Source organism: Rutidosis leptorrhynchoides, chromosome 10 (genome assembly GCF_046630445.1).
Source record: "Rutidosis leptorrhynchoides isolate AG116_Rl617_1_P2 chromosome 10, CSIRO_AGI_Rlap_v1, whole genome shotgun sequence".
Taxonomy (NCBI): Eukaryota; Viridiplantae; Streptophyta; class Magnoliopsida; order Asterales; family Asteraceae; genus Rutidosis; species Rutidosis leptorrhynchoides.
Window position 1 is genome coordinate 330,514,636 of NC_092342.1, and position 26,729 is coordinate 330,541,364.

Below are 26,729 nucleotides of genomic sequence, written 5' to 3' on the forward strand. Positions count from 1 at the left end.
ATGAACGAGGACGTTCATATCCGAGTGTGGAATGCTGAATATGTGAATCCACAAATGACTTTAGAGCTCATCGAAATAAGTTGACCTGACTTAATGATGCTAACATATTGATTCTTCATACACTTTGGATAAGTGCCTAATCCTATTATACGTCATTAAACTGACAGGCAATAGATAAGAAAGTAGGTAACACCTAGGTGGTTCATTCTAGCATACTGAGAAGATAGACTATTCATAAGGTAACAATTAAACAAGAATATGCAATAGGTCTGGTCAGTTTAGGCGTTTCAACAGTGGGCAGTTAGGATGATTTAGCCTTAGTGATGATTATCCTGAGAGTTTTCTCGAAGATAATAACTGTGTAACTATAAGTTGATTTTACCTCTAATCTTATAATCGTATTTTTGGTAAACACGGAAGTGTCTGTAAAATAATGGTCATGCCGAGGTCAGGGAATATGTCAAGCAAGAATAACCAAGAACCTAAGCTTAATGAGTTAGCTACTCTCATGGGAAAGACTAGGTCTGAGCCACATTATAAGTTGGATAAATAACGGTTACTAAACTTAAGATTAAACATTCCATATTTTTTACATAAAGGCTAAACGGCATAACAGTACTAATTAATAATTAATTATTTCAACACATACACCAATCATAGCAACCACACAGATATTTACGCTAGCATGACAATTAAATCACAAGCATAATAAAGATAAAATAAATAAATGAAAACATGCTTTTAATAAATAAAATAAAACAAATCCTTGGATTAAGACATGACATAGGGTTTGTACACATACCGCGTTTAGTGCACTTTCTAGATTAACCTCCTTAATCACTAAATTAAAATATTAGTATTTAATTACAACTTATATTGAATATGAAGTGTGAAGTATGGAGTGTGAATTATGTTGTGGCATGGTATTGTGGAGTGAAATGGGGTTTATATCGGAGTGAAAGTTACAGATACGGCCCCTCAAAACCTAGGGCGTGTGTAGGTATCGGTTTTCCCACATACGTGCAATCCTCAGGCTGAAAACAACAATAAAAATGTGATCTTGAAAAAAATCCTCTGGAATGGGACTTAAAAGGGCCGGTACCCAGGGTGTATCCCCCGGTTTTGGTGAAATGCCCGGTACCGAGGGCTTCTGTTTCTTGCCATTCCTGGGTTTCGATATCCAACATGGGTGACGGTTCCGATATTTGTTTAGCGTATTTCAGCCGATACATGGGTGCCGGTTCCGGCACCCTACATAGGAGTCGGTTCTGGTACCCGTGGTGGTGGTACCGGTCGGTTTTAGTCTTCAGATGCTTGTTCTGGGGTGCATTTCTCGGTTGTTCAATGTTTTGGCCCTGATTACTTCGTTATAATTCTGTTTTCTTCGATTCTTGCGCCACTGGATTCACTTTTTTACGATATCTACAAAATAAGACAAGAAAAAGGTAATTCTCCACTTTTAATTAGATAAAGTATTTTAAATGGGTAGTATAACGCGGTTAAAAACGTGACTTTTAGCGCGTTATCAAGAAGGGTCACTCTACTCTTGAGATTAAAGTGTCGGTAATGACGCTTGCTATGACGAAGTGATATCTTATACATTGCTTACTCCCAATTAGGTGATACATGGTACACCATACTTCCTCTTACTTCCCTTCATTCTCGACCATCTATTGCTATATCTTAAGTCGTGGTACGTTTTGGTTGTACCTTGACGATTCAAGTACTAAGACTCACGCACCTCCTCAAGTTATTCGCATTTAGCCTCACACAAAATTCGATGTCCATGTTCTATCATACCTCGACAACAATTTTCTCGAAAATTCGCAGAGTACTATTCTTACTCTTCTTAACCGTTATTCGCCTTTCATCAGCTAAGCTCTCATCCGAGCTTCATGCACCTAGACGAATAGTCTTTAGAATTGATTATTCAAAAGGACTCAAATTGAATCCTCATCAGTCCACTCTTCCGCTCAGTACATCCACTACCACATTCGCTTTACCCAGATGGTAAAGCATTTAACAGTCACAAGTCTTCACAAGACCCAGATACCCACGCTGGTAGTTATTCAGATCTTCATAAAACTACTTCAAGCTCATACACTTGGTACAGGTACCACACATTGTGTCATACAACGGGATTGTGAATGTTGGAATGGCAGAGTGGAAGGTGGGATTTGGAAAGACCGATGTTGTCCACAAGATGGGCTGAATAGACTGAGTTATTTGTAAACGGATCATGATAGGCAAAAGTCTTATGCAAATGAGCAATTGCGACTGATTTAGTTTTTGTAAGTGTGATGTGGTGATGTTTAGAGTATCATCGTGGGAGAAGTACTATTCGATTTTGAAAGCAATGTGTGTGTGGATGGTATATGATCGCGAAGGTGGTTAAGTTCCTTCCGAGTCATGCCGATATTACCGTTAAAAAAATGTTAATCTTAAGTCTCAAGTCTTAACTAGTGTATTGGTCAGGAAACCAAAATGCCCCTCTTTCGATAGTTCACACAAAACATATCCGAAAAGAGATCACCCCTTACACACAAAATTTGAAACGCGTATAGCGAAGGGTTTGGTTCAATCATTTAAATAAAACACCACCTATCAAAAGGGGTACAAGGCACGTTACAGACCACCTGAATGCAATACTACGTAAGACCATCCAGCACTAAGATAACATCCCGTCTCAGGCAGAAAAATAACCACGTTTTAACATAAAGAACAACTTTTGTATTTGCCAAAATCATTTTTAACTGGGAAAAAAACTTCGTTATAAGAAGCGCATTCGGCTCAATGCATCAAGATAATTTATAACCCATTCCAAAAAATATAATTATTTGATAGGTTGATTATCAAAAACCCAACTCAACAGTTTTCCATCAACTCTACCAAAATGAATATATAACATGAAACAGTTATTATAACTAGTATGTCTGCATTAAGAACTTAATTATGAATATAAGTTTTGACACACCCAGGATACTATCTAATAAACAATATCTCCTGCACACATAACTAAAGCTCTCATTTCTCTCAACAAGGTCCACAGGGGTCACTTGGTGTTCCTTAACTCCAAACATGCCATCAGCTCCTGAAAAGGGACAACAAGTTACAAATTTTAATAACAATATCTCCTGCAAACATATCAAATACAACATGATTAAAATATGGCTACACGGTGTACCTTGTAAGAGTTCCAAGTATAAGCCAACATCTTTATCCACACACACCAACTATTTTAGTGTTGAGACCATTGTATACTCTTGATGTCGATCCCTTCTTTCACCATTTCATAAAGCGGGCTCATTTCCCTCAACTTAACAACCTGGTTAACAGTTAATTCAACCGCTTTATCAATCTCTTCTTCAGTAGTAAACCGCCCAATCCCAAACCTAATCGAAGTATGAGCCATATCTTCATCAACACCCAACGCCCTCAACACATAAGAAGGCTCCAAACTAGCACTAGTGCATGCACTACCACTCGATACCGCCACCTCCTTTAATCCCATTAACAAACTTTCACCTTCAACATATGCAAACGATAAGTTCAAATTCCCTGCATACCGATTATCTATACTCCCATTCACAACCACACCATCTATCTTATCTTTTATCCCATTTAACAATCTATCTTTCAACTTTGTGATCCGTTTCTCATCATATTCCATTTCTTTCATAGCAAGCTCACACGCAGCACCCATTCCAACAACCAACGGTGTCGGAACGGTCCCACTCCTTATATTCCGTTCCTGCCCACCACCATTCATTTGTGGTTCAAGCCTAATTCGAGGTCGGCGTCTCGTATACAAAGCACCAACACCTTTCGGGCCATAAACCTTATGCCCACTCAACGACATCAAGCTCACATTCCACTTTTTCACATCAATTGGAATCTTTCCTAATGCCTGGGCTGCATCTGTATGAAACGGAATGTTAAACTCCTCACATATTTGACCAATCTCCTCCATAGGCTGAATAACACCAATCTCATTATTAACCGCCATAACCGACACAAGCCCGGTATCGCTTCTAATCGAGGATTTAAGCTCGTTTAAATCTATCAAACCATCAGATTTCACAGGAAGATAAGTAATATCAAAACCTTCTTGCTGTAGATGACGACAAGAATCAAGAACACACTTATGCTCTGTCTGAGTGGTAATCACATGTTTCTTCTTCTCCTTATAAAAATGCATCACACCCTTAACAGAAATATTGTTACACTCAGTGGCACCAGATGTAAATACAATTTCTCTCGGTTCAGCATTAATCAGATTGGCAACTTGTGCCCGAGCATTTTCTACCGCCTCATCTGATTCCCAGCCGTAGAGATGAGTACGTGAATGAGGGTTCCCATATTGAGAAACAAAGTATGGGAGCATAGCATCGAGTACCCTAGGATCAACAGGGGAGGTAGCTTGCATATCTAGGTACAATGGTCTACCAGATATTTTTACCCCTTTCATTAAGATACCAGCAGTCGTTTCATCATACGGTTCAGCCACACCTGTTCATTATACACAAACAAAACGTTTTATCTTAACACAATACACAGCACCATCATCTCAATTATCAAAAAAAGAACCTAAATAGTAGTATGAATCGTACGAATTACTCAAAATTCACAATATGATCCATATTAGTTATCAAGTTCATTAAACTTAACAACCGTATATTTCAATTGAAGTGTTAGGTTACGCTTTGAAGCATCAAAATTAACATTGAAACTGAATCATTGCGATATCAACAAAAGCAACATACAGATAAGTTTAATATTGAAACTGAAACCCTAAAAACAGTAATCGCAAGTTAGAGGGAAAGAAGAACGTACGAGCAGCGGATGCACCGGCAGAAAATGATCTCGTAAGAGGTGGATTCAAGCGCGCCGCGCCGCCGCGGACAGCCGTGCGAAGCGTATGTCTTACAATCGCCGACGTCATTATTATCCTCCGGCACCGGGTTTTCTTCGCTCACGATTATCCGGTTTACTTAAAACCGGCAAGGTGTTAGCGAATAATGAGTAAAAGCGTGTGGAGGGTGAGTGCAAACCGAAACTTTACTGGGCCACAAATTTAGAAAAGTAGGCTTGAGCCCACCTTGATGAAAGCCCAGTATAAAATGCAGCTTGGGCTATAATTTTAATTAAAATAATTTTAAGTAAATTAAACTAAATTAAATAATAATAACTTCTTAAAATAACATCCTGAATTAAATTTATGCATTTTTCTTGTAATCTATTTAATAACGTAAATCACAATTTAAATTTAAATATAATAAAGACTCACATCATATCATTTATTAATATCATATGACTTCAAGTATCTATTTTTTCTATTAAAATTCTAAAATGATGATTTATAAATAGTCTTCCCCAAAAATAAAAACAAAATTAAAAAATAGGCATTACGCTGATGTCATCCTTCCATTACTTTTTTAAATAAATAAAAAAAAACAATACATAAAAAAACCTTCCTGTATGGTTTAAAATACGCCCAATTAAAAAAAAAAAAAAAAAAAAAAACAACGCGTGATATTTTTTGATACTCTCAAAATTAGATTACAGAGCACGCTTGCTTATAGGATTTTCACATATTCGAACCTGCTGTTGCCCTTCATCGCCTCTTTTCTTCATATCTTCCAGGTAACATTCACGAATCCACACGAATCCAGATCAAAAACCTTACATATTCCAAATCCCTTATTCTATCTTTGAATATCACGATTAATCCATGATTCTGAAAATCTGATTATGATGGGAGCAATCAGAAAACCTAATTTAGTTTATTGCCCTAATTCCATTAAACACACCTTCGATGTTTAACCCTTTATTGGTTTTCTGATCCAGAGTCTTTTCTCTAACACCATCAATGGGAGAAATTGGACAACAGTAAGTATTTTTATCACGGATTTATGATCCAGAGTTTCTAATATCATATAGTTACATTATAATTCGTTTCTAATAGATGTATATCAAGTATATATATGATTGATTTATCGTGATGGATTTGTTCTGAATTTGAAATTTGATTAGGGTTTTCTAATAGGAATCACAATTTCCATATGACTGGAGATGGTGTGAATTTGATTAGGGTTTTCTAAATGTTCATTGAATGTCAAAATGAATAATTATTTGGGATTTTTCATGTCCCTTAATGGTTTTTCTTATGTATTTTGCCCGCAAATATGTTTTTTTCGATTTTGCTCTTGTGTAGCCGGTGGTGGTGATGGTGATGGGTTTGCCAACGAATCTGATACAAGACGATGTTCTTGACATATTCTTTTAGTAGTCTAAAGTATGGCCTTAAAAGTCTCATTGATAAGATGGTTCTCATAATCTATTTTATCTTCTATGTGATTCTTTCTTTAGGTCCAATATGCAAGGAATCAGAGTGATGAATTTATACTTGATATTCTCTGTACAAGTCAATGGAAGGATACAACTGTGGTCAGGTTGTTAACAAACTTTTAACTTCATGTGAGAATTGAGTTTGATTATGACTATATTATGTGTATACAGTGAAGTGGTACATAGGTAACGAGAGTTTGTACTGTTTATACTTTATTGTAGTAGACTATATATGTATTATGTGATGTGCAAGAATGTACCTAAGGTATTAAGTTCTTTTTCTTATATAATCATTGCTATAGTTATAGTTATATATGTTATCTAAAAAATGCTATTTTAAAATTAGTGAGTTGTATTGATGCATTTTGTTTTGAAATAATTGCAGATTCACTAATGTGTGTTGAATTGTGATATAAAGGTGCTCCTGAACATAGGAATGAACTTAGCACATGTGAAAGTGAAAATGATGCCACATAATGTTAAAGTTTGTAAGGTTACACATAGCCACCTGATTGAGGGGGAGGTATTTATACAATGTTATTGAATTATTATTGTTTGAATTAAGAGCTAATGTGCTTAAAGTTACACACATGCTTTAAGCTTTTATGTGCTATTTTGTTTAATAAATCTATGTACCAACTTATGTGAACTAACTTCGTTTCGTTTCTATTTAGTTGGTGATAACTGAGAAGATGGTGTGGTGTAATACTTACTCTCGAGAAGATGATGGTATGTTATTGTACAATAAGTTATTAAGTAGTGACTTGTTGTAATTGATTGATATAGGTCCAATGAAGTTAAAAGTACTAGACATTGCATTTTTAACTTCACATCTTCTTTTTATTTATGGGTTACATAATTTAAGCGATGTTTAGATTTCAAGACCCTGTTTCGAATATGATATTGTAAGCTTTTGGTTACATTTATAAATTTAAAGTCTTTTATGGTCTTATCTTCTTTTTAGTTTTGATTCTAGATTCTTATTGTTATAGGTTATTTATGTGAGGTTTTAGGTAGTACATGAAATTTCATAATCGATTTTGTGTTTTGTTCCTTTTTTTCAGTTAGAAGTAGAATAGAATGTAAGTAGCTTTATAATGTGACTACATAATTAGTTTTGTACTTATCTTTGGAATGTGATAATAAGATTGTTGCTGTATATTTGGACTTGAAGATAATTGTTGCTCTATATTTCATATGGCTTGAAAGAGACAGAAGAATGTGTATGAAGGTGTGCAGAAGAACTGTGAAGGAGATAAGTGAAGCTATCAAAGAATATATTAAGATCAAGTTAATGTGTTCGAGGGTTAAGAAGACTATGAATGTGCTTTTTGGTTGCTGAAAAATGGAGGTTAATATGGGTAGACATGAATATACACTGTCATTATATCGATGTATTTGCTATTTCCTTTTGATTGTAATGTGTGTCATGAAAGATGAGTGTGAATGTTGGCCCATTGTACAATGTATATTGTATTGTTGGTTAAGTGATTTATTAGAAAATTTTGCAAATAATGAGGTAAAATGTAATAGTTCATGGGTCATTAAATTAAATGACTAGCATTTACATTCACTTAATAACTGAAACATATCTAAAACATACGGAGTATCATTAAATTCTTTCGTTTAAACAAATCCGTGATTTCACGGGTTATTTTACTAGTTAACTACTATTATTCATTAAATTTAATATTTTAATAATTAAAAGTTACTATATTTATATATTTAAATAAAAAATTTGTCATATAAACGGACTCATAATCTATACGGTAATATTCAATACTAATATTTTTGATACTAATAAATATTTTTGATACTAATAAATATTTTTGATACAAATGTTATTAATAATAGACAGTTTTTTCATTGTAATTGTATTATACATTTGATACTATTAATGTTATCGAATACTAATTTATACAATTGTCTTGTAATGCACGGACTCATGTTAGTATTCAATACTAATATTTTTGGTACAAATATTATTAGTAATAAATGATTTTTTCATTGTAATTGTATTATTCATTTGATAAATATCAATACGAACGTAATGAATACTAATTTGTACAACTACCGTGCAATACACAGGGCTCATAAAACTAGTAAGGAAATAAATCCAAAGTAATTAAGTTGTGTATTATTAATCATATGTACGCGAGATATAAACGACGTAACTAAGGTTGTGTTTAGCGCTAAATGGTTCATAATTTGAATGATTCAGAATCTCTGAATAAACGAATTGGTTCTGAATAAAAATATAACTATGTGATAATCATTTAGAATGAACGATATGAATTGGGTATTACCTTATTAATGTGTTATGTGAATAAAAAATTTAATATACTTATTTGTTAAGTGTTCTGAACATTATTGAAGGAGGATATTCCAGGATTTTTAGGTGTTTAATGATTAAGAGAGTGTTTCAACTCTCTTAGTGTTTCAACACCGAACACTGAACCATTCAGCATCATATGTCATTCAGATGTCAGAAACAAACGCGCTGAATGCTAGATGGTTCAACATTGAGCGTTGATCCATTCCGTTAAGAGCTAAACAAATACACCCAAACCTAAGTAATTTTATGTGTTTCCGACCTTTAGGCGAGCTGAATTATCCTCTGATCAATTATGACTATTTCTTTAATCACCGACAAGATGTACTCCTAGTAATGTTGAAAATATAGTCTTGGTAAAGTTTGAATCTGAAACTTGTATATATATTAGGGGTGTTCACAAAACCGTCAAACCGCGAAAATCGGCTGGACCGGACCGATTTATTGGTTCGGTCCAGTTTTGGATATTAGAGGTCCGGTCACCGGTTTTAAGATCTCCAAACCGCAAAACTCGGTGCGGTTTGCGGTTTCATTAGGCCACCGGCCGGTTAAATCGGACTGGACCGGACTAACCAATACAATGAATCAATGAATGTAGAGTTCTCAGTTTATGGTTTTAATAACTCTACACATGCCTTGTTTTACAAAAACTACTAAGTATATAATTATTACTTATTTACGAATTACAGCTAATGTAGTCCTAGTATAATTAAATGGCAGTCCCAATATTTCTGCATGTTAGAGTAATTCTCAAATCACAACTAGGAGTAATTTATAATATGCTTAAATGATTACTATTAGTCCGAAGTTGGAACCTTATAAGAGCTATGCACCTAATTTCTACCTATCCATCAAAATATCAGTATCCAAGTTTCAAACTTGTTCATTCACTATCTAGTAAATCTTTAAATTGATGTAGCGTATTATAGTAGTATTTTTCACACATTATCTAGTAAATCTTCTAATATTGAGTGTTTATTATGCCTTTCTTGTCACAAACCGAGACAAATATACACAAAATAATATGGATAACAAATAGAAAAAAAAAAGAATTCGAAACCGCCAAACCGGTCAAACCAGACCGCCCCAAACTGGACCAAACCGGGCAGTAAGACAACTTTCTTGGTCTGGTTTGGTTTCATATATGTTGAAACCGTAGATGACGGTTTGGTTTGAGATTTTGTCGAAATCGGACCAAACCGGACCGTGAACACCCCTAATATATATGTTACTCTATATCATGCTATAGTTGTTACTTTTGACAATTTTTACATATAAATATGTGATACGACTCCCAGTGGATAGATAAATCAATAAATACGTAATATTGAATCAACGAGCAACAAATCCCGTGCGTTGGTATGAAAAATACTTCGCCTTATACTTTTAGAATTACAATTCGTATATTAACAATTAGTGAAAACTTTATATACTTTACTGAAGGTTATAAAAAAGTTGAAACAAGTTGCATTTAAAAAAAAAAGAATGATAAACTAACCTTTTTAAGACGCGCATATTCAAATATTATAAGAACATTAATAACACTTCGTTACATTAATAGAAGGTATGGAACACCAATACGTACTTAAAATAATATATATTCATATGCCGTATACAAATACTCCATTGAATTTATAAAAAATACAAAGAAACAATTAATAAGTTAGTAAAGAAACAAATTTTTTTTTAAAAAAAAAGGTAATTAAAAACAAAAAATAAAAATAAAAAATGGTGCAAGTCCAAATATCGTCTAAGTTTTGCCATGAAGGGTTCCCTTTGCATTTGAACACCTTCTATCATATCGTCTAAATTTTGCCATGAAGGAACGGTAAGTTTATCCTAATACCAACGTAACTCCATATTTGGCTAGCAAGATCACATAGCACAAAATAATGAAGAATATTGAAGAAGATAGTAAACAATGATTGATTGATAAGGCTTATAACAACACATTGAGAGAGACCACATTCTAATGCTTTACACCACTAATTAAGTATATGCTTCTTAGATACATTTTGCAATTTGTCAAATTTCAGTGTGCATTGAGGCAGTGATTGTCACATACCATATTTATTTGCTTTTTACCACTAATTCAATCTACCTCTTATTCGGATCATGATATGTCCTAATACACCATTAAAAAAGTAAACCTTCTCCATTCTCAATGTAATATGCATAGATATTATGTATACAAATAAATTCCAACTAGTTTCCAAATAGATTTTATAAAAGGGTTAGTGATATATTCACTATCTTTTTTAAATAAATCTATTGAAATTATGTATTGAAGACTTGTAATGTACAGGCTTTTGATGCACATTTTTTTGTGTGGACTTGTTAAAAATTATTATAGTGGATCTATATTATCATCCTTTGTAAAATAAGCTCAAGTGGTTTTTGTAGACTAATTAATTTGTTAAATTTATGCTTTAAATAACATAAAAGAGTAACACCAATATCATGATGGAATTTACTGAGCAAATAATAGAATGGTTCATGGTTCATGAGTGTCCTTTCTTCGTTTCTAATCTAAGGACATTATGGAGTATGTGATAGAGGAAATAAAGACTTGAAAAAAGCTTAATATAACTTATTTGCTTTAATTAGTTGAAACATTTGTGGATGATTTGAGAAAATGTTTTTAGCGGATGACTTTAAGGTTATTAAGTACAGTATTCCACAAGAGTTATGAGTGAAAAAACAATGGTTTATTCTTTTGATTTTTCATCTTTTTTTTTGACAACGATTGAGATCACCCGAGGGTGGACTAAACCACCCGTTGCGATAATCTCCCGTTTCGACTATGCCGATGCAGCGATAATAACCCCGCCCCCATCGCTGCCCGAGAGGAAACCTTGAAACCGATCCAAGGGCGGAATACACGTTGGTAAAGAGTGAAATATATTGCGGCAATAAAACATGAATGTGGTGATCATGAAGTGGATAAAACTGTGCTACCTGATCAGACTGAAGGTGGCACGCCGTGACACCTTGTCACGCCGTGCCAAATTTACCTTGGTGGTAACAGAAGACAGGTGGCACGCCGTGATAATTTGTAAGAATTTGATCGTTTGTATTGATGATTTATTTTATACAAGCTGAATTGTATTCTTTGTTTACATGATACAAGTGTTTTATACACTAAGTGATATAACAACTAATTCTATAATGGGATAGCTCCAATAATCACATTTGGAACCCCCATTGATAAAAAAGGAAAAGCTGCAGTTGTTTGACCCGTTACTATGGCTGCTAGTGACTTGTTCGAATTGGTAAGTGATGAGTTTGACTTTCTGATCCCAAAAGTCAAATTACCCAAAAAGGTAATTTGACTTCCTAACTTTGTTGTTGTTATTGCAGTCTAACACTCCCCTTCAAGTTGAATAGTGGGGTTTTAAATGTTCAACTTGTCAAGAACATCTGAAACGACCCCCAAACTGAATTACAATTAACTTGTAAAAATATGACATTTTTTTTTTTGAAGGCATTGATCATTACCATCACAACCACGTTTAGTTTACATCACTTGTTCGAATGTCACCACAAGTTTCAAAATACATCAAGTTAAAAGTTACAACATGAGGTACACAAGACCCATAAATTTAATCGAATGTTTAATCAAAACGACCCCATAGTGAGCATGACCGTCGGGACCATTACCAAAAAGCGCCTTCAAATATCCGCCACAAGCAAGCTAGGCCAAACTCTTACCCTTATCCTTCGATGTGCCACAATCTAAAAACAATGTAAACAATGAAGGAGTAAGCTACAATGATTAGTGAGCGCAATACTTATATGCATACATACATAAACCACTTACTTGCGCAACATACACATAACCGCATACAAGATAGCATCACTACCGCAAATGACACAATCAAGTACAAGCGAGCGTATTAAATTACATAAACAAGAATATAACACGCTACACTACCCAATATACAACATGCAACGCAAAAATGGTTAGCCATTCCCAAATGTGCTAATCATCAAATGAATAGCACCAACAACCCGTGTACACGGTCAACAAAGGCGCCTCCCGGATGGCACCACCATGTACACCCGAATGTGGTCAACGACAAGTGTGGTCTCAATTGGTAACACTTCCCGCATCTTCGCAAGTGGCCAACAAAGAGTGGACTTCAAAGTAATCGCATTCACCACTTTTCCCCAAATGCAATGTGGCCAAAAAAGAGCGAGTCCTTATTAGAGACATCACTCACCATAATGCACCAAGTGGCTAACAAAGAGTAAGATCCTTCACAATCGGATAGTACTTGTGACAACCCGGAAATTTCCGACCAAATTTAAACTTGATCTTTATATGTTTCCGACACGATAAGCAAAGTCTGTAATATTGAAATCTCAAAAAGTTGGAACTGTGTTCATGTAATCAATTACCCTTTGATTGTGCTCGACGATTCACGAACATTTATGTGTATAGACATGTATATATAAAAGATATAGTTATATTAATTAAAAACGTTAATAAGTATTAGATGTATAATACTTTACATGCACGTATTTGTTTCAATATGTTTGTCGATGGAATTAGAAGATAATATCACATGATTGAATTATCAGATACATTGTGATATGATTATGGGTCTCTGTTGAGAGGTCCACTTTGATTTAGGAAACCTTTTCTTTTTAACGGTATTCGGAATAATTGGTAAAGTAATTTACAAGTAAGAACAAATGTGTCAATTAACGGAAACTAGACAAGGGTTAGTGGAGATTTCTGTTTGAATTCCAATTCATGCTTTACAATATTTTCTTGTGACTTTGTTATTATAACTATTTAACTTCCATTTTATTTAATGTGAAAGTAAGAATGTGGAGAGTAAATAACTTGGATGTTGTATACCGACAAGTTAAGTAAATAGACATTTTACGTTAAGATGATTTCATACGTTTATTTAACCTTTGGACTTTATCCCACGTTTTATCAACAAGCCGTAATTTAAACACTTGAAACCTATTAAGTGTATATATAATTTTTACTTTTCTAAAACGTTTTATGATATAACGATTTCCATTATTTTAACCTTTTAACAAAAATGATTCATAAATATATTTAGTTTTGAAAAATAAAATTAAAATATTATTAAATAAATATTTATATTTCGAAATAAAAGTATATATATATATATATATATATATATATATATTTTACAATGTGATAAGATTAAATATTAATTTAACTATAAATCGTTTATTTAAAATAATACTATTATGTATATATATGTATATGTATATATAATGATATGTCAATTTAAAGAAGCAAATGACCAAAACACTCAAATGAATAAGTTATATTTAAATTAGTATAATTATTGGTGAAATAAATCTAATTATTGATAAAGGTACGTGTCGCGAAACGTAAAATACAAGTTTTCTAAGCGTACGAAAGGACGTTCGAAAAACCGGAACCGGTACGTAAGTCGAGCGTCAACGTACAATTCATCGGTGATAAAATTACAAATTAACTATGCACAAGAATATAATATAATATTTAATTAATTCTAAAGATTAAATATATTATATATTAAATAATATTTATTCATGTGTCGGCAGCATGTTTAATTCAATTATGAGCTGCATTTGGGACTCATGCACTCGCATGAGATCCCTCTCACAAACTTATACGAGTGCATGAGAGGGTTAGGTGTGCCAAGTCCTTTATAAGTCGAACGTTTTCAGTTTTCATTCATTCCATTCATCCATCTATCTAGCGAGTACTCTATATATATATATATATATATATATATATATATATATATATATATATATATATATATATATATATATATATATATATATTTATTTATTTATTTATTAATTATTATTATTATTATTATTATTATTATTATTATTATTATTATTATTATTATTAAGATTAATATAATTATTATTAATCGTATTATTATTATTAGTATTATACATAAAATATTACGACGAGGTCATGAGCAAGTTATTTCAAAACGGGTTTTTCGAGTGGGATAGAGCTAAGGAAATTATGGGTTATAGCTATGGAGGTTATGGGTATGATTCGGGGGTATGCTCGTGAGGTCAAACTAGTGTTTATCATCTCCGTTGCGTCTACGTACTTTCCTGCAATATTGAATCACAATATTGATACGTGAGCATTTATATCTTATCTTTTATATATTAATAGTGTATCTCTGACTAGTGCTCGAGTATATATGATTATGCATGCGTGTATGCTTAATTTCGTAGTTAAATAGTTTATGATGAATCACGAATTTAATACGTATGCTACTAGGATAAGGTATATGATATGCATGTCGTTGGAAAGCTGACGAAAAATCAATAACTTTTCATTTAGGAATCGTGTGATTTCGATGAACGGATTAAAAGATATGGTCAACTGAATTATTATTAATATAAGTATTATTATTAAAAATTGTTATTGTTATTATTATTACTATCGTTATTATCATTAAGGTTATTATTAATATTATCATTATTATTATTATTATAATTATTAGTATTGGTATTAGTATTAGTATTATCATTAATATTATTATAATATTTATTATTATTATTATTATTATTATCATTATCAATAAAACTAATATTAGTATCATCTAATTATTATAATTACTATTATCATTATCATTATTATGAATGCGATTTAAAAGAGGACTAAAAGCTATTAAACAAATCGATTAGGAAATAACGAGTATAAGTATCATGATGAAATTAAAATATTGTATGATATTGATTTAGATAAAAATATCGTTTTCATTATTTTTATCATCATTATTATTATTATTAAAAGTATCATTAATATTAAAACTATCATTTTTATTATAATTATCATTTTAATAGAAATATCATCGTTATTATAAAATATCATTATTGTTATTATTTTAGTATTATTGTTATTAAAAATTATCATTTTGATTAGAATTATTATTTTTATTAAATATTATTATTATTACTGTTAATAATAAAAAGTATTGTTATTATTATCATGATTAGAATTATCATTTTATAATTAAAAATCATCATTGGTAAATATAAATATTGTTATTATTATTAGTATAATAATAATAATTATTATTATTATTACAAAATAATACAACTTTTACTCATTATTATTATTATTATTATCAATATTATTTTACCAGATATATATGTGATACAAAGATATTTTTACCACATGTAATATAATTACATAAATAATACATACCACTATATTTCTATGATATTAAATGAACTTTATAAATTTTATTACTTAAGATATATAAAAGTATATTTTTATCATATATAAATTTTAAATATAGATTTTTATTTATTAATAAATGAATTATTTATTTACTATAAAAAAATCTGATAAATATATTTAAATATATAAAACGATTATATTTAAGTTATATAATAAACATATGTAGATTTTGGAAGTCATTTTTGGATAAGATGATTTTTGACTTTTGCATAATAATCTCGAGCATTAGGATTGTGATATACTATGACCTGACCAAGCTTGTTAAACATTTATTTGACCAACATATACTAATATAGGTTCGTGAATCCGAGGCCAACCTTGCACTTGTTCAATGCCGTCATATGTATTTTTACTACGAAATACAGTATCGTGAGTTTTATTTGCTCCATTTTTAAATGCTTTTGCAATATATATTTTTGGGACTGAGAATACATGCGCTGCTTTTATAAATGTTTTACGAAATAGACACAAGTAATCGAAATTACATTCTATGGTTGGATTATCGAAATCGAATATCGCCCTTCAAGTCTGGTAACCTAAGAAATAGGGAAATAGCCCCTAATTGACGCGAATCCTAAAGATAGATCTATTGGGCCTAACAACCCCCATTTGTGACGACCCGAGAATTTCTGACCAAATTTAAACTTAAATCTATTATGATTTCGATACGATAAGCAGAGTCTGTAATGGTAAGTCTCAAAAATTTTGGAACTATGTTCATATAACCAACTACCTTCTGACTGTGCCCGACGATTCACGAACAATTGTTGAAAATAAATATGTATATATATAACAACATTAATATATTCATTATATAACTAAAATGCAAACACAATTATATAATAATACATATGTAAAATGTGTAAAGATTAAATATTCAATATCTGTTATTATATAATATATGTTTTAAAATTTATAAAATATAAGGTTAAGATATTAAAATTTAATTACAAGCTGAAATATAGTTGTTAAGTAAATTATTACTTTCATTATTATTATTAAAGTAAACATTTAATATTACTACTAATATCGGTATTATTAATACTACTAAATATAAAATAAATAGGTATGAAACTTGATACATGTGGTGTGTTATACTTATTATCAATATTATTATTAACATTATCAATATCATTATTATTATAGTTAATAGTAAAATATAACCTTAGTTACTATTATAATTATTATTAATATCATTTCTAAAATTTTCTTTTTTAAGAATTCTTTTATTACTAATATCATTATTATTAATTAACTTAGTATATTTATTAAAAAAATTTAGAATTTAATTTATCAATATCATCAAATTATTGTTATCACAACTTTTAATTTATTTTTGGTATCTTATCTATAATATTATTATTATTATAATTAATTTATTAATTATTAATATATATATATATATATATATATATATATATATATATATATATATATATATATATATATATTATAAATCACGGGTATTAATAAAAAGAGTACGAATCTCCTTTATTTCACAATCAACCTGTTCATAAAATTTGTTTTCTATGGAGTTTGTTACACATCCAATTCAGTAGCATCACCAAACAATAATTCGCGTATTTTATATTAACTTATGCAATTGTGATTGAGTGAGCACAGCAACAAAAATAAAAAGAATAAAAAGCTCGTATCTCCCTGTTCTTGTTACATTTTCAAATTTCTTGATTTCAAAATAAACTTCAAAATGTATTAAAGCAAAGTTGTTAGGAATGGTTTTTGTAAACTACCAGTAAAGTTTCAAAATCCAATTTTTCGTATTGAGTTCTAATTCGCAAGTCAAAGTTTCGAAATAAAAAGTCAACCCATTTGTTCTTCGTGAAATTTGAAGTTGTTTTGATGTTTCAGAACCAATTAAGGATTTGGAACGTTTCTAATGATGATTTCCAACCTATCTTATGTTATAAACGTTGTCCAAAACTTACTTGAATTCGATTTTTAATTTTTTTTTTTTTAAAAAATCCGCGAAAGCAAACTTTTTCTTATATATCTTTTAATTATTTTTCTTCTTCTTTAATTCAGTTAATCTTATATAGTTGTTGTTGTTGTATCGGATATTACATCATAAAATCAGTTTTGTATGTATTAACAAGATGCAAATGTTTTGGGGTCATCGTGTTCTTCATAAGATCTGATACAACAATGTTTTTTTTTTGTTGATTTTAATTAATTTCAATCACAGACATATGATTTCTGTTTCGATTTTATGATTTAAAAGTAATACGTTAGTTAATATTTGACTTGGTGATGTATCATGGTCGACCGAAAGATTGATAGGAGGAAGATAATGAATTACGATTAGAAAAACAAGATATAATGATATGGAACGTATTATAAAATAGAAAAACGGGCAGTAGCCTGATGGTTTTGAGGGTTTGACGGGTAACGAGAGGTCGAAGGTTTAATCCTCGCTTTGTGCATTCCTTTTTATGGCTTATTTGAGGTAGTTCCAATTTTCTTTATTATTATTATTGTTATTATTATCATTTTCATTATTATTATTATTATTTACGCTATGCTATTATTATTATGATAATTAGTGTCACCCCTAGTATTAATATAATGAATGTTAATGTAAGTAATATTATTATTCCCATCATTGTTATTAATATTACTTATTAGTATTTAATAAGTATTACTATTATTAATATTATCATTATAATTATTATTATTAGTATCATCATTTAGGATATATTAGTTGTATTATTATGATTAAAACCAATATTGTTTTTTTATTACTATTATTATTATTATAAATATCGTCATCATTAAAATTAGTATGAAAAGTATCATTTTTAGCAAAAGTACTATACTTACTAAAATTATTATCATTATTATTAAAAGTAACATTTCTACAAAAATTATCATTTTGATAAATATTAGGAGTATTATTATTAGTACTATTTTTAGAGACACCATTATTACTACTACTATAATAATTGTTATTACTAGTATTATTATTAATAATATTATTTTAATCAAACACAACTTTTATTACTATTGATATAGGAATATATTTATAAGTAACATTACATAAGAATTAATTATATTAACAATCCGTATATAAATATTCATATATATAACCAATTCGATAATCTTAAAATATATAGATATAAAATTATACCAATAATAATCATTTTCAAATATATAAATACAAATTAATCATATAATATATAAGGCTATAATATATGAAATTGTTGGGTTACGATTAAATGTCTTAATATATATATACAAATGATATAGGTTCGTGAATCTAAGGCCAACCCTGCATTGTTCAGTTGTTAAATATCGTTATATGTATTTTTACTACAAAATACATTATGGTGAGTTTCATTTGCTCCCTTTTACTCTTTACATTTTTGGGGCTGAGAATACATGCAAATGCTTTATTAACTTTTTTACAATAATTATATGTGTGAGTTTCATTTGCCTTTTTACCCTTTATATTTTTAGGACTGAGAATACATGCACTTTTATAAATGTTTGATGAAATAGACACAAGTAATTGAAACTACATTCTATGGTTGAATTATCGAAATCGAATATGCCCCTTTTTATTAAAGTCTGGTAATCTAAGAATTAGGAAACAGACACCCTAATTGACGCGAATCCTAAATATAGATCTATTGGGCCTAACAAACCCCATCCAAAGTACCGTATGCTTTAGTACTTCGAAATTTATATCATGTCCGAAGGAGAATCCCAGAATGATAGGGGATATTCTTATATGTATTTAGTTAATGTCGGTTACCACGTGTTCACCATATGAATGATTATTTTTGTCTCTACGCATGGGACGTATATTTATGAGAACTGGAAATGAAATTCTTGTGGTCTATTAAAATGATTAAAATAAATGATTATGATAAACTAATGAACTCACCAACCTTTTGGTTGACACTTTAAAGCATGTTTATTCTCAGATGTTAAAGAAATCTTCCGCTGTGCATTTGCTCATTTTAAAGATATTACTTGGAGTCTTTCATAGCATTCTAGTCATTGAGTTCATCAAAGATTATTATTAAATCAATTTATAGTTGGATAGTAGATATTATGAAATGGTATGCATGTCTGTCAATTTTTGATGTAAAGAAAGTTTGTCTTTTAAAAACGAATGCAATGTTTGTAAAATGTATCATATAGAGGTCAAAGACCTCGCAATGTAATCAACTATTGTGAATCGTTTATAATGTATATGAACGGGTCCTTTCAGTTGGTATCAGAGCGGTGGTTTTAGCGAACCAGGTCTTGCATTAGTGTGTGTAACTGATAGTTGTTTAGATGTATTAGTGAGTCTGGACTTCGACCGTGTTTGCATGTCAAAAGTTTTGCTTATCATTTAAGTGTCAAAACTTTCCTGCTTATCATTGTTAGGGAATCACTTGCTTATCATTCTTAGTCTAGACACATCTTACTGCCTCTATTGCATAGATAGTGTATAGATAAATTCATATCTTAGCGTATGTTACTATAAATTTTGCCTGACAGCTTCCGTAGATTCCTCCGTAACTTATGGGATTTTAGTATTATATATACATATGCAACTTATGTATTGCAGGGTACTAATCTACATCCTATAATCTATTTCTTATCGAAAATCCTTCATTTGATCGTACGATATGAATCCCTCAACCAGTTCAAGTCCCTCAGATTCTGATAGCTATTCCGATAGTTATTCCGACAGCTATTCCGACATGGATATTCACCTAAGCTCCGAGAGCGGTGTCACCAGAATGAATCAATCAATCAACCATCCCTAATTCATCTGATGGGTTCGTAGTCGACTTAATCAATGGAGACGCGAAGAAGGCGATCCCTTCCACCAACCGAATTCACCTTTTGACAATAAACCTGAAGCGTTTACCGGCGAACCTGTTCGAGACACTATTTTCTCTCTCATTTCCAGAGTATTTCGTCACGATTATATACTATCTCAGAATCTAAACCTCATTCATCTGCTCGTCCGAACTGATAATCATCAAGGTATAATAGAAGAAGTCAACGAGCTTCGCGCCCGAGTTGTAGCCTTGTAAAATATGGTGCAAAACATATCAGCTTCAGCAACATCACCAGCACCAACAGTACCATCAGTAACAACACCCATACCATCAACAACACACACTTCAACATCTCATTCTGTACCTCGATTATAATCATCATACTACATATCTTTCTACATCAATTATCTTCGTTCGACATGGCGATTATGTAATCTCTAATGTTTTAGAAATTTTATATTCTTGTTCAAATGGTAAATCAAATGAGATTAATATCATATTAACTCATTAAATCCATGATTACATCTGAAGAGAATATATATGTAAGTATATTTTCATAAAGATTGTAATTAAAAATTCTTTCGTACAAACTGTTAATGGTGAAAATATTTTAACGGGTAGGTAATACCCGAGGAATATTTAGATTTCACATTAGTAAGTTAAACTGTACATTCTTCGAATCTGATTCAACAATCATTTACTATCCTAGTTACAACCACCGTTATACGTATCCGTTCACCGCAGAATAACCATTTTCATTCAATTTCATATTTGGATTTTGACCTATCAGAATCTCACAAGTGGCATAATGAAGAAATAATGGACACAATAAAAAAAATTGATTAGAAACAGACTAATTAACAATATGAAAAATTTTGTTAAGAATCCACGCTAACTGTTTCCAGCTAACTGTTCCTAGCTAACTGTTAATTCCGTATTACATTTTATTTATCGCAATTTAATTATCGCAATTTACATTCTCAAAATTTTATTTATCTTCATTTAATTTTTGTTATTTACTTTACGCACTTTATTTATCGTTATTTAATTTCTGTTATTTATTTTACGCACTTTAAATATCGGGACACATATACAAGGTTTTGACATATCATATCGACGCATTTATATATATTATTTAGAATAACCATAGACACTCTATATGCAGTAATGAATGAGTTCTCTATACAGGGTTGAGGTTGATTCTACAATAATATATATAGTTTGAGTTGTGATCGAGTCTGAGACATGTACACGGGTCACGATACGTATTAATTAATTCAAATATTATATATTAAATTATATATGAATTATTGGACTGTCAACTGTGGACTATCAACTGTGGACTGCCGACATTGGACAATTAAAATGAATTAAAATAATGATTATAACATATGAAACTAAACAATTCTTCAAGTTTGCCACTTGATTTCATCTTAAACTTCATTTGTATCTTGACGATTACAATATGCCTTTAAACCTTTCACGATTCTTGAAAACACCTCAATCGAAAGGATAAACCAACCGCACTTCATCTACGGGAGCAAAGATTGATGCATACAGACATATACCTGGAAAACTCCTGGAACCTAAGTAGAAGTTTAACACAAAACCGTGATCCGTTGGCGTGTTATTATCAAAAATAACTTTACAACACCTCTCCAAAGTAGCTAATTTTGTCACAGCTCCAACAAGTCAACTTACACTTTTCAATCGTACTAGTCTTATTATAACCTTAATGAATACGATTGCCCTTTTGTCATCGTATTCGGGGAACTGTTTATATCTCACCGCATTAGTAGTAAATTTACCAACAACTCCATTGATCTTTGACTTTCCGAAAAATCGCTATATTCAGTGAAGCCCTATCATTTACTCATTTACATCTTATAACGAGAATTACTATACCAACCACCGGAAATTAGCAATCAGTATTTTGAAATCTCGCAGCATGCTTACATCAACAATGATAAGTATACATATAACCTTTATTTCTTAGAATTATGATCATCCATTCTGAAATTCTGAAAAGCACTCTAGCCTACGAGTTAGTTCTTTGAGTTTTGAAAAAGCTGAATAAAGCAGTAGAAACTGTAGACAGGCGTAAATGATCTTAATCGTTGGAAGTTTGATGAGAAAGAATAGTATGTCGGCAAAACTCGGAAAAGTTAGAACTGAAAACCGGATTGAGCAAACCATGAAGGAGACTCTGAACAAATTACAAGGACTAAACTTGTACATAAAGAACCCAGATGATTCTGTTTCTGATGAAATCTGTAGCGAATACCTTACTCCTTAACCACTCTAAATCATCGTGAATGAATCTCTTCATCACAAATTGATTCTGAAATCCTAAGATATCATCGTACCTTTCTTTATTAATATCCTCAATATTTCTAAAGATATCTTCATAAATATTCTCGTTCGATATTAATTATCCCTCCGCGCTATCTGTGTTATCTCATAAAAGGAAACTGTTTTAGTTTCTAAATTCTGCGAACCTTCGAATTTAAAATATGAATGTTTTTGAAGTAGTGTTGGGAACTGATGCATGAGTTAGTATAATATAATGACACTTGATCAACGTGATTATATTACAGTAAGTCATGCTGAGTTTCTAATGGAACGTGATGATTCACAGATCATAACCTCATCATGTGCCATATTACATAACTCTTTCATTCTGCTTAACTTCTGAACATATCAAGAAAATATATCCTTGATAGTTCTATTCTCAGTGATTCTGGTAATTTGACAAATCAAATCGTGTTATTACATTCTTTCTTGTTTAGAACATTAAGCTCATTCGAAACTCCACACCTATGAATTTTGGACCGTTACTTGCGAAAAGAAAACAAAAGCATGAAGCTCCGAAATAGAAAAGGGGTATAAATCGCAGAAAATAGGAGAGACCATTAACTGTGGATGACAATGATTATAGGAGACAGAAGCAAGGGCATCAAGATATAAGGGAAGATATTAAACCCAACAACAACACAGAAATTACAAACCGTGGATAATAATACGAATAGCAATATAAAGACACGATAGAATTAAGAATAGTATCACCCCAAGGTAATAGTAAAAGTAAACAGATTTTTCTGGTGGAAGATTGAAAAGAAGGATGACAGAAATGATAATTAGAAAAATATCAAGGATTAGAACTGGACTAAGCATTTTCACAATCTTTTGGATGTAAGAACCATGAAAGAAAGTATAGGAATGGTGAAAATTATGGAATGGGAAAAGTTTAATTTATAATGAAAATACCAGACAGAGTAATCGAAGCAGATTATTGTATTTAATTATGGAGATCTTAATTTCCTTATTCGTCGAAGAATCAAATCTTTTAGATTTCGAAGATTTTCTTTAAATCCCTTGAATTCCGAAATTCAACCCTGACTCTGTCAAAAGTTAAAGATGAACCTTTACTTTCCTATTTCACTCTTTGGTAATAGCTTCATTCGTACTCTTCGAATAATCGAATTTTTTTATCCATATTACTCAATGATGATAAAACTCAATTTATCAACTCATATTCGTCATGAAAACATTTTTTATTGTTAGCCATGATCACCTCACTCAAATTTCGGGATGAAATTTCTTTAACGGGTAGGTACTGTGACGACCCGAGAATTTCTGACCAAATTTAAACTTAAATCTATTATGATTTCGATACGATAAGCAGAGTCTGTAATGGTAAGTCTCAAAAATTTTGGAACTATGTTCATATAACCAACTACCCTCTGACTGTGCCCGACGATTCACGAACAATTATTAAAAATAAATATGTATATATATAACAACATTAATATATTCATTATATAACTAAAATGCAAACACAATTATATAATAATACATATGTAAAATGTATAAAGATTAAATATTCAATATCTGTTATTATATAATATATGTTTTAAAATTTATAAAATATAAGGTTAAGATATTAAAATTTAATTACAAGCTGAAATATAGTTGTTAAGTAAATTATTACTTTCATTATTATTATTAAAGTAAACATTTAATATTACTACTAATATCGGTATTATTAATACTACTAAATATAAATTAAATAGGTATGAAACTTGATACATGTGGTGTGTTATACTTATTATCAATATTAGTATTAACATTATCAATATCATTATTATTATAGTTAATAGTAAAATATAACCTTAGTTACTATTATAATTATTATTAATATCATTTCTAAAATTTTCTTTTTTAAGAATTCTTTTATTACTAATATCATTATTATTAATTAACTTAGTATATTTATTAAAAAAATTTAGAATTTGATTTATCAATATCATCAAATTATTATTATCACAACTTTTAATTTATTTTTGGTATCTTATCTATAATAAGAATATTATTATTATTATAATTAATTTATTAATTATTAATATTAATATATATATATTTATAAATCACGGGTATTAATAAAAAGAGTACGAATCTCCTTTATTTCACAATCAACCTGTTCATAAAATTTGTTTTCTGTGGAGTTTGTTACACATCCAATTCAGTAGCATCACCAAACAATAATTCGCGTATTTTATATTAACTTATGCAATTGTGATTGAGTGAGCACAACAACAAAAATAAAAAGAATAAAAAGCTCGTATCTCCCTGTTCTTGTTACATTTTCAAATTTCTTGATTTCAAAATAAACTTCAAAAAGTATTAAAGCAAAGTTGTTAGGAATGGTTTATGTAAACTACCAGTAAAGTTTCAAAATCCAATTTTTCGTATTGAGTTCTAATTCGCAAGTCAAAGTTTCGAAATAAAAAGTCAACTCATTTGTTCTTCGTGAAATTTGAAGTTGTTTTGATGTTTCAGAACCAATTAAGGATTTGGAACGTTTCTAATGATGATTTCCAACCTATCTTATGTTATAAACATTGTCCAAAACTTGCTTGAATTCGATTTTTAATTTTATTTTTTTATTTAAAAATCTGCGACAGCAGACTTTTTCTTATATATCTTTTAATTATTTTTTTCTTCTTTAATTCAGTTAATCTTATATAGTTGTTGTTGTTGTATCGGATATTACATCATAAAATCAGTTTTGTATGTGTTAACAAGATGCAAATGTTTTGGGGTCATCGTGTTCTTCATAAGATCTGATACAGCAATGTTTTTTTGTTGTTGTTGATTTTAATTAATTTCAATCACAGACATATGATTTCTGTTTCGATTTTATGATTTAAAAGTAATACGTTAGTTAATATTTGACTTGGTGATGTATCCTGGTCGACCGAAAGATTGATAGGAGGAAGATAATGAATTACGATTAGAAAAACAAGATATAATGATATGGAACGTATTATAAAACAGAAAAACGGGCAGTAGCCTAATGGTTTTGAGGGTTTGACGGGTAACGAGAGGTCGGAGGTTCAATCCTCGCTTTGTGCATTCCTTTTTATGGCTTATTTGAGGTAGTTCCAATTTTATTTATTTATTATTATTGTTATTATTATCATTTTCATTATTATTATTATTATTATTATTTACGCTATGCTATTATTATTATGATAATTAGTGTCACCCCTAGTATTAATATAATGAATGTTAATGTAAGTAATATTATTATTCCTATCATTGTTATTAAGATTACTTATTAGTATTTAATAAGTATTACTATTATTAATATTATCATTATAATTATTATTATTAGTATCATCATTTAGGATATATTAGTTGTATTATTATGATTAAAACCAATATTGTTTTTTTTATTACTATTATTATTATTATTATTATTATTATAAATATCGTCATCATTAAAATTAGTATGAAAAGTATCATTTTTAGCAAAAGTACTATACTTACTAAAATTATTATCATTATTATTAAAAGTAACATTTCTACAAAAATTATCATTTTGATAAATATTAGGAGTATTATTATTAGTACTATTTTTAGAGACACCATTATTATTACTACTATAATAATTGTTATTACTAGTATTATTATTAATAATATTATTTTAATC

The 26,729-nt window shown here is 30.2% G+C and overlaps 1 protein-coding gene and 1 long non-coding RNA gene across 5 annotated transcripts; one reads left to right on the forward strand and one right to left on the reverse strand.

The window, feature by feature from the left end:
• Positions 1-2,894: 2,894 nt before the first annotated feature.
• Positions 2,895-4,992, reverse strand: LOC139872415 (cysteine desulfurase, mitochondrial-like). The gene is made up of 3 exons (XM_071860289.1): positions 4,834-4,992; positions 3,185-4,509; positions 2,895-3,091 (listed from the first exon to the last, which is right to left on the reverse strand). Exons 1-2 carry the CDS (start codon positions 4,940-4,942, stop codon positions 3,239-3,241), a joined length of 1,380 nt encoding a protein of 459 aa, XP_071716390.1. The 5' UTR covers positions 4,943-4,992; the 3' UTR covers positions 2,895-3,091; positions 3,185-3,238.
• A 657-nt stretch (positions 4,993-5,649) lies between these two features.
• On the forward strand, positions 5,650-7,862 carry LOC139872324 (uncharacterized). Of its 4 annotated transcripts, XR_011767008.1 has the most exons (4): positions 5,650-5,889; positions 6,370-6,452; positions 6,767-6,871; positions 7,023-7,862. It is a non-coding gene; the product is annotated as an uncharacterized lncRNA (long non-coding RNA). The 4 variants fall into 4 exon arrangements; XR_011767005.1 differs by having other exon boundaries at positions 6,370-6,871; XR_011767006.1 differs by having other exon boundaries at positions 6,734-7,862.
• Positions 7,863-26,729: the final 18,867 nt, after the last annotated feature.

Coding starts and splice junctions, on each gene's coding strand:
- LOC139872415 (XM_071860289.1), bottom strand. CDS start 4,942: ATGACGTCGGCGATTGTAAGACATACGCTTCGCACGGCTGTCCGCGGC. Junction 4,510..4,833: donor TGCCGGTGCATCCGCTGCTC/GTACGTTCTTCT, acceptor TATAATGAACAG/GTGTGGCTGAACCGTATGAT.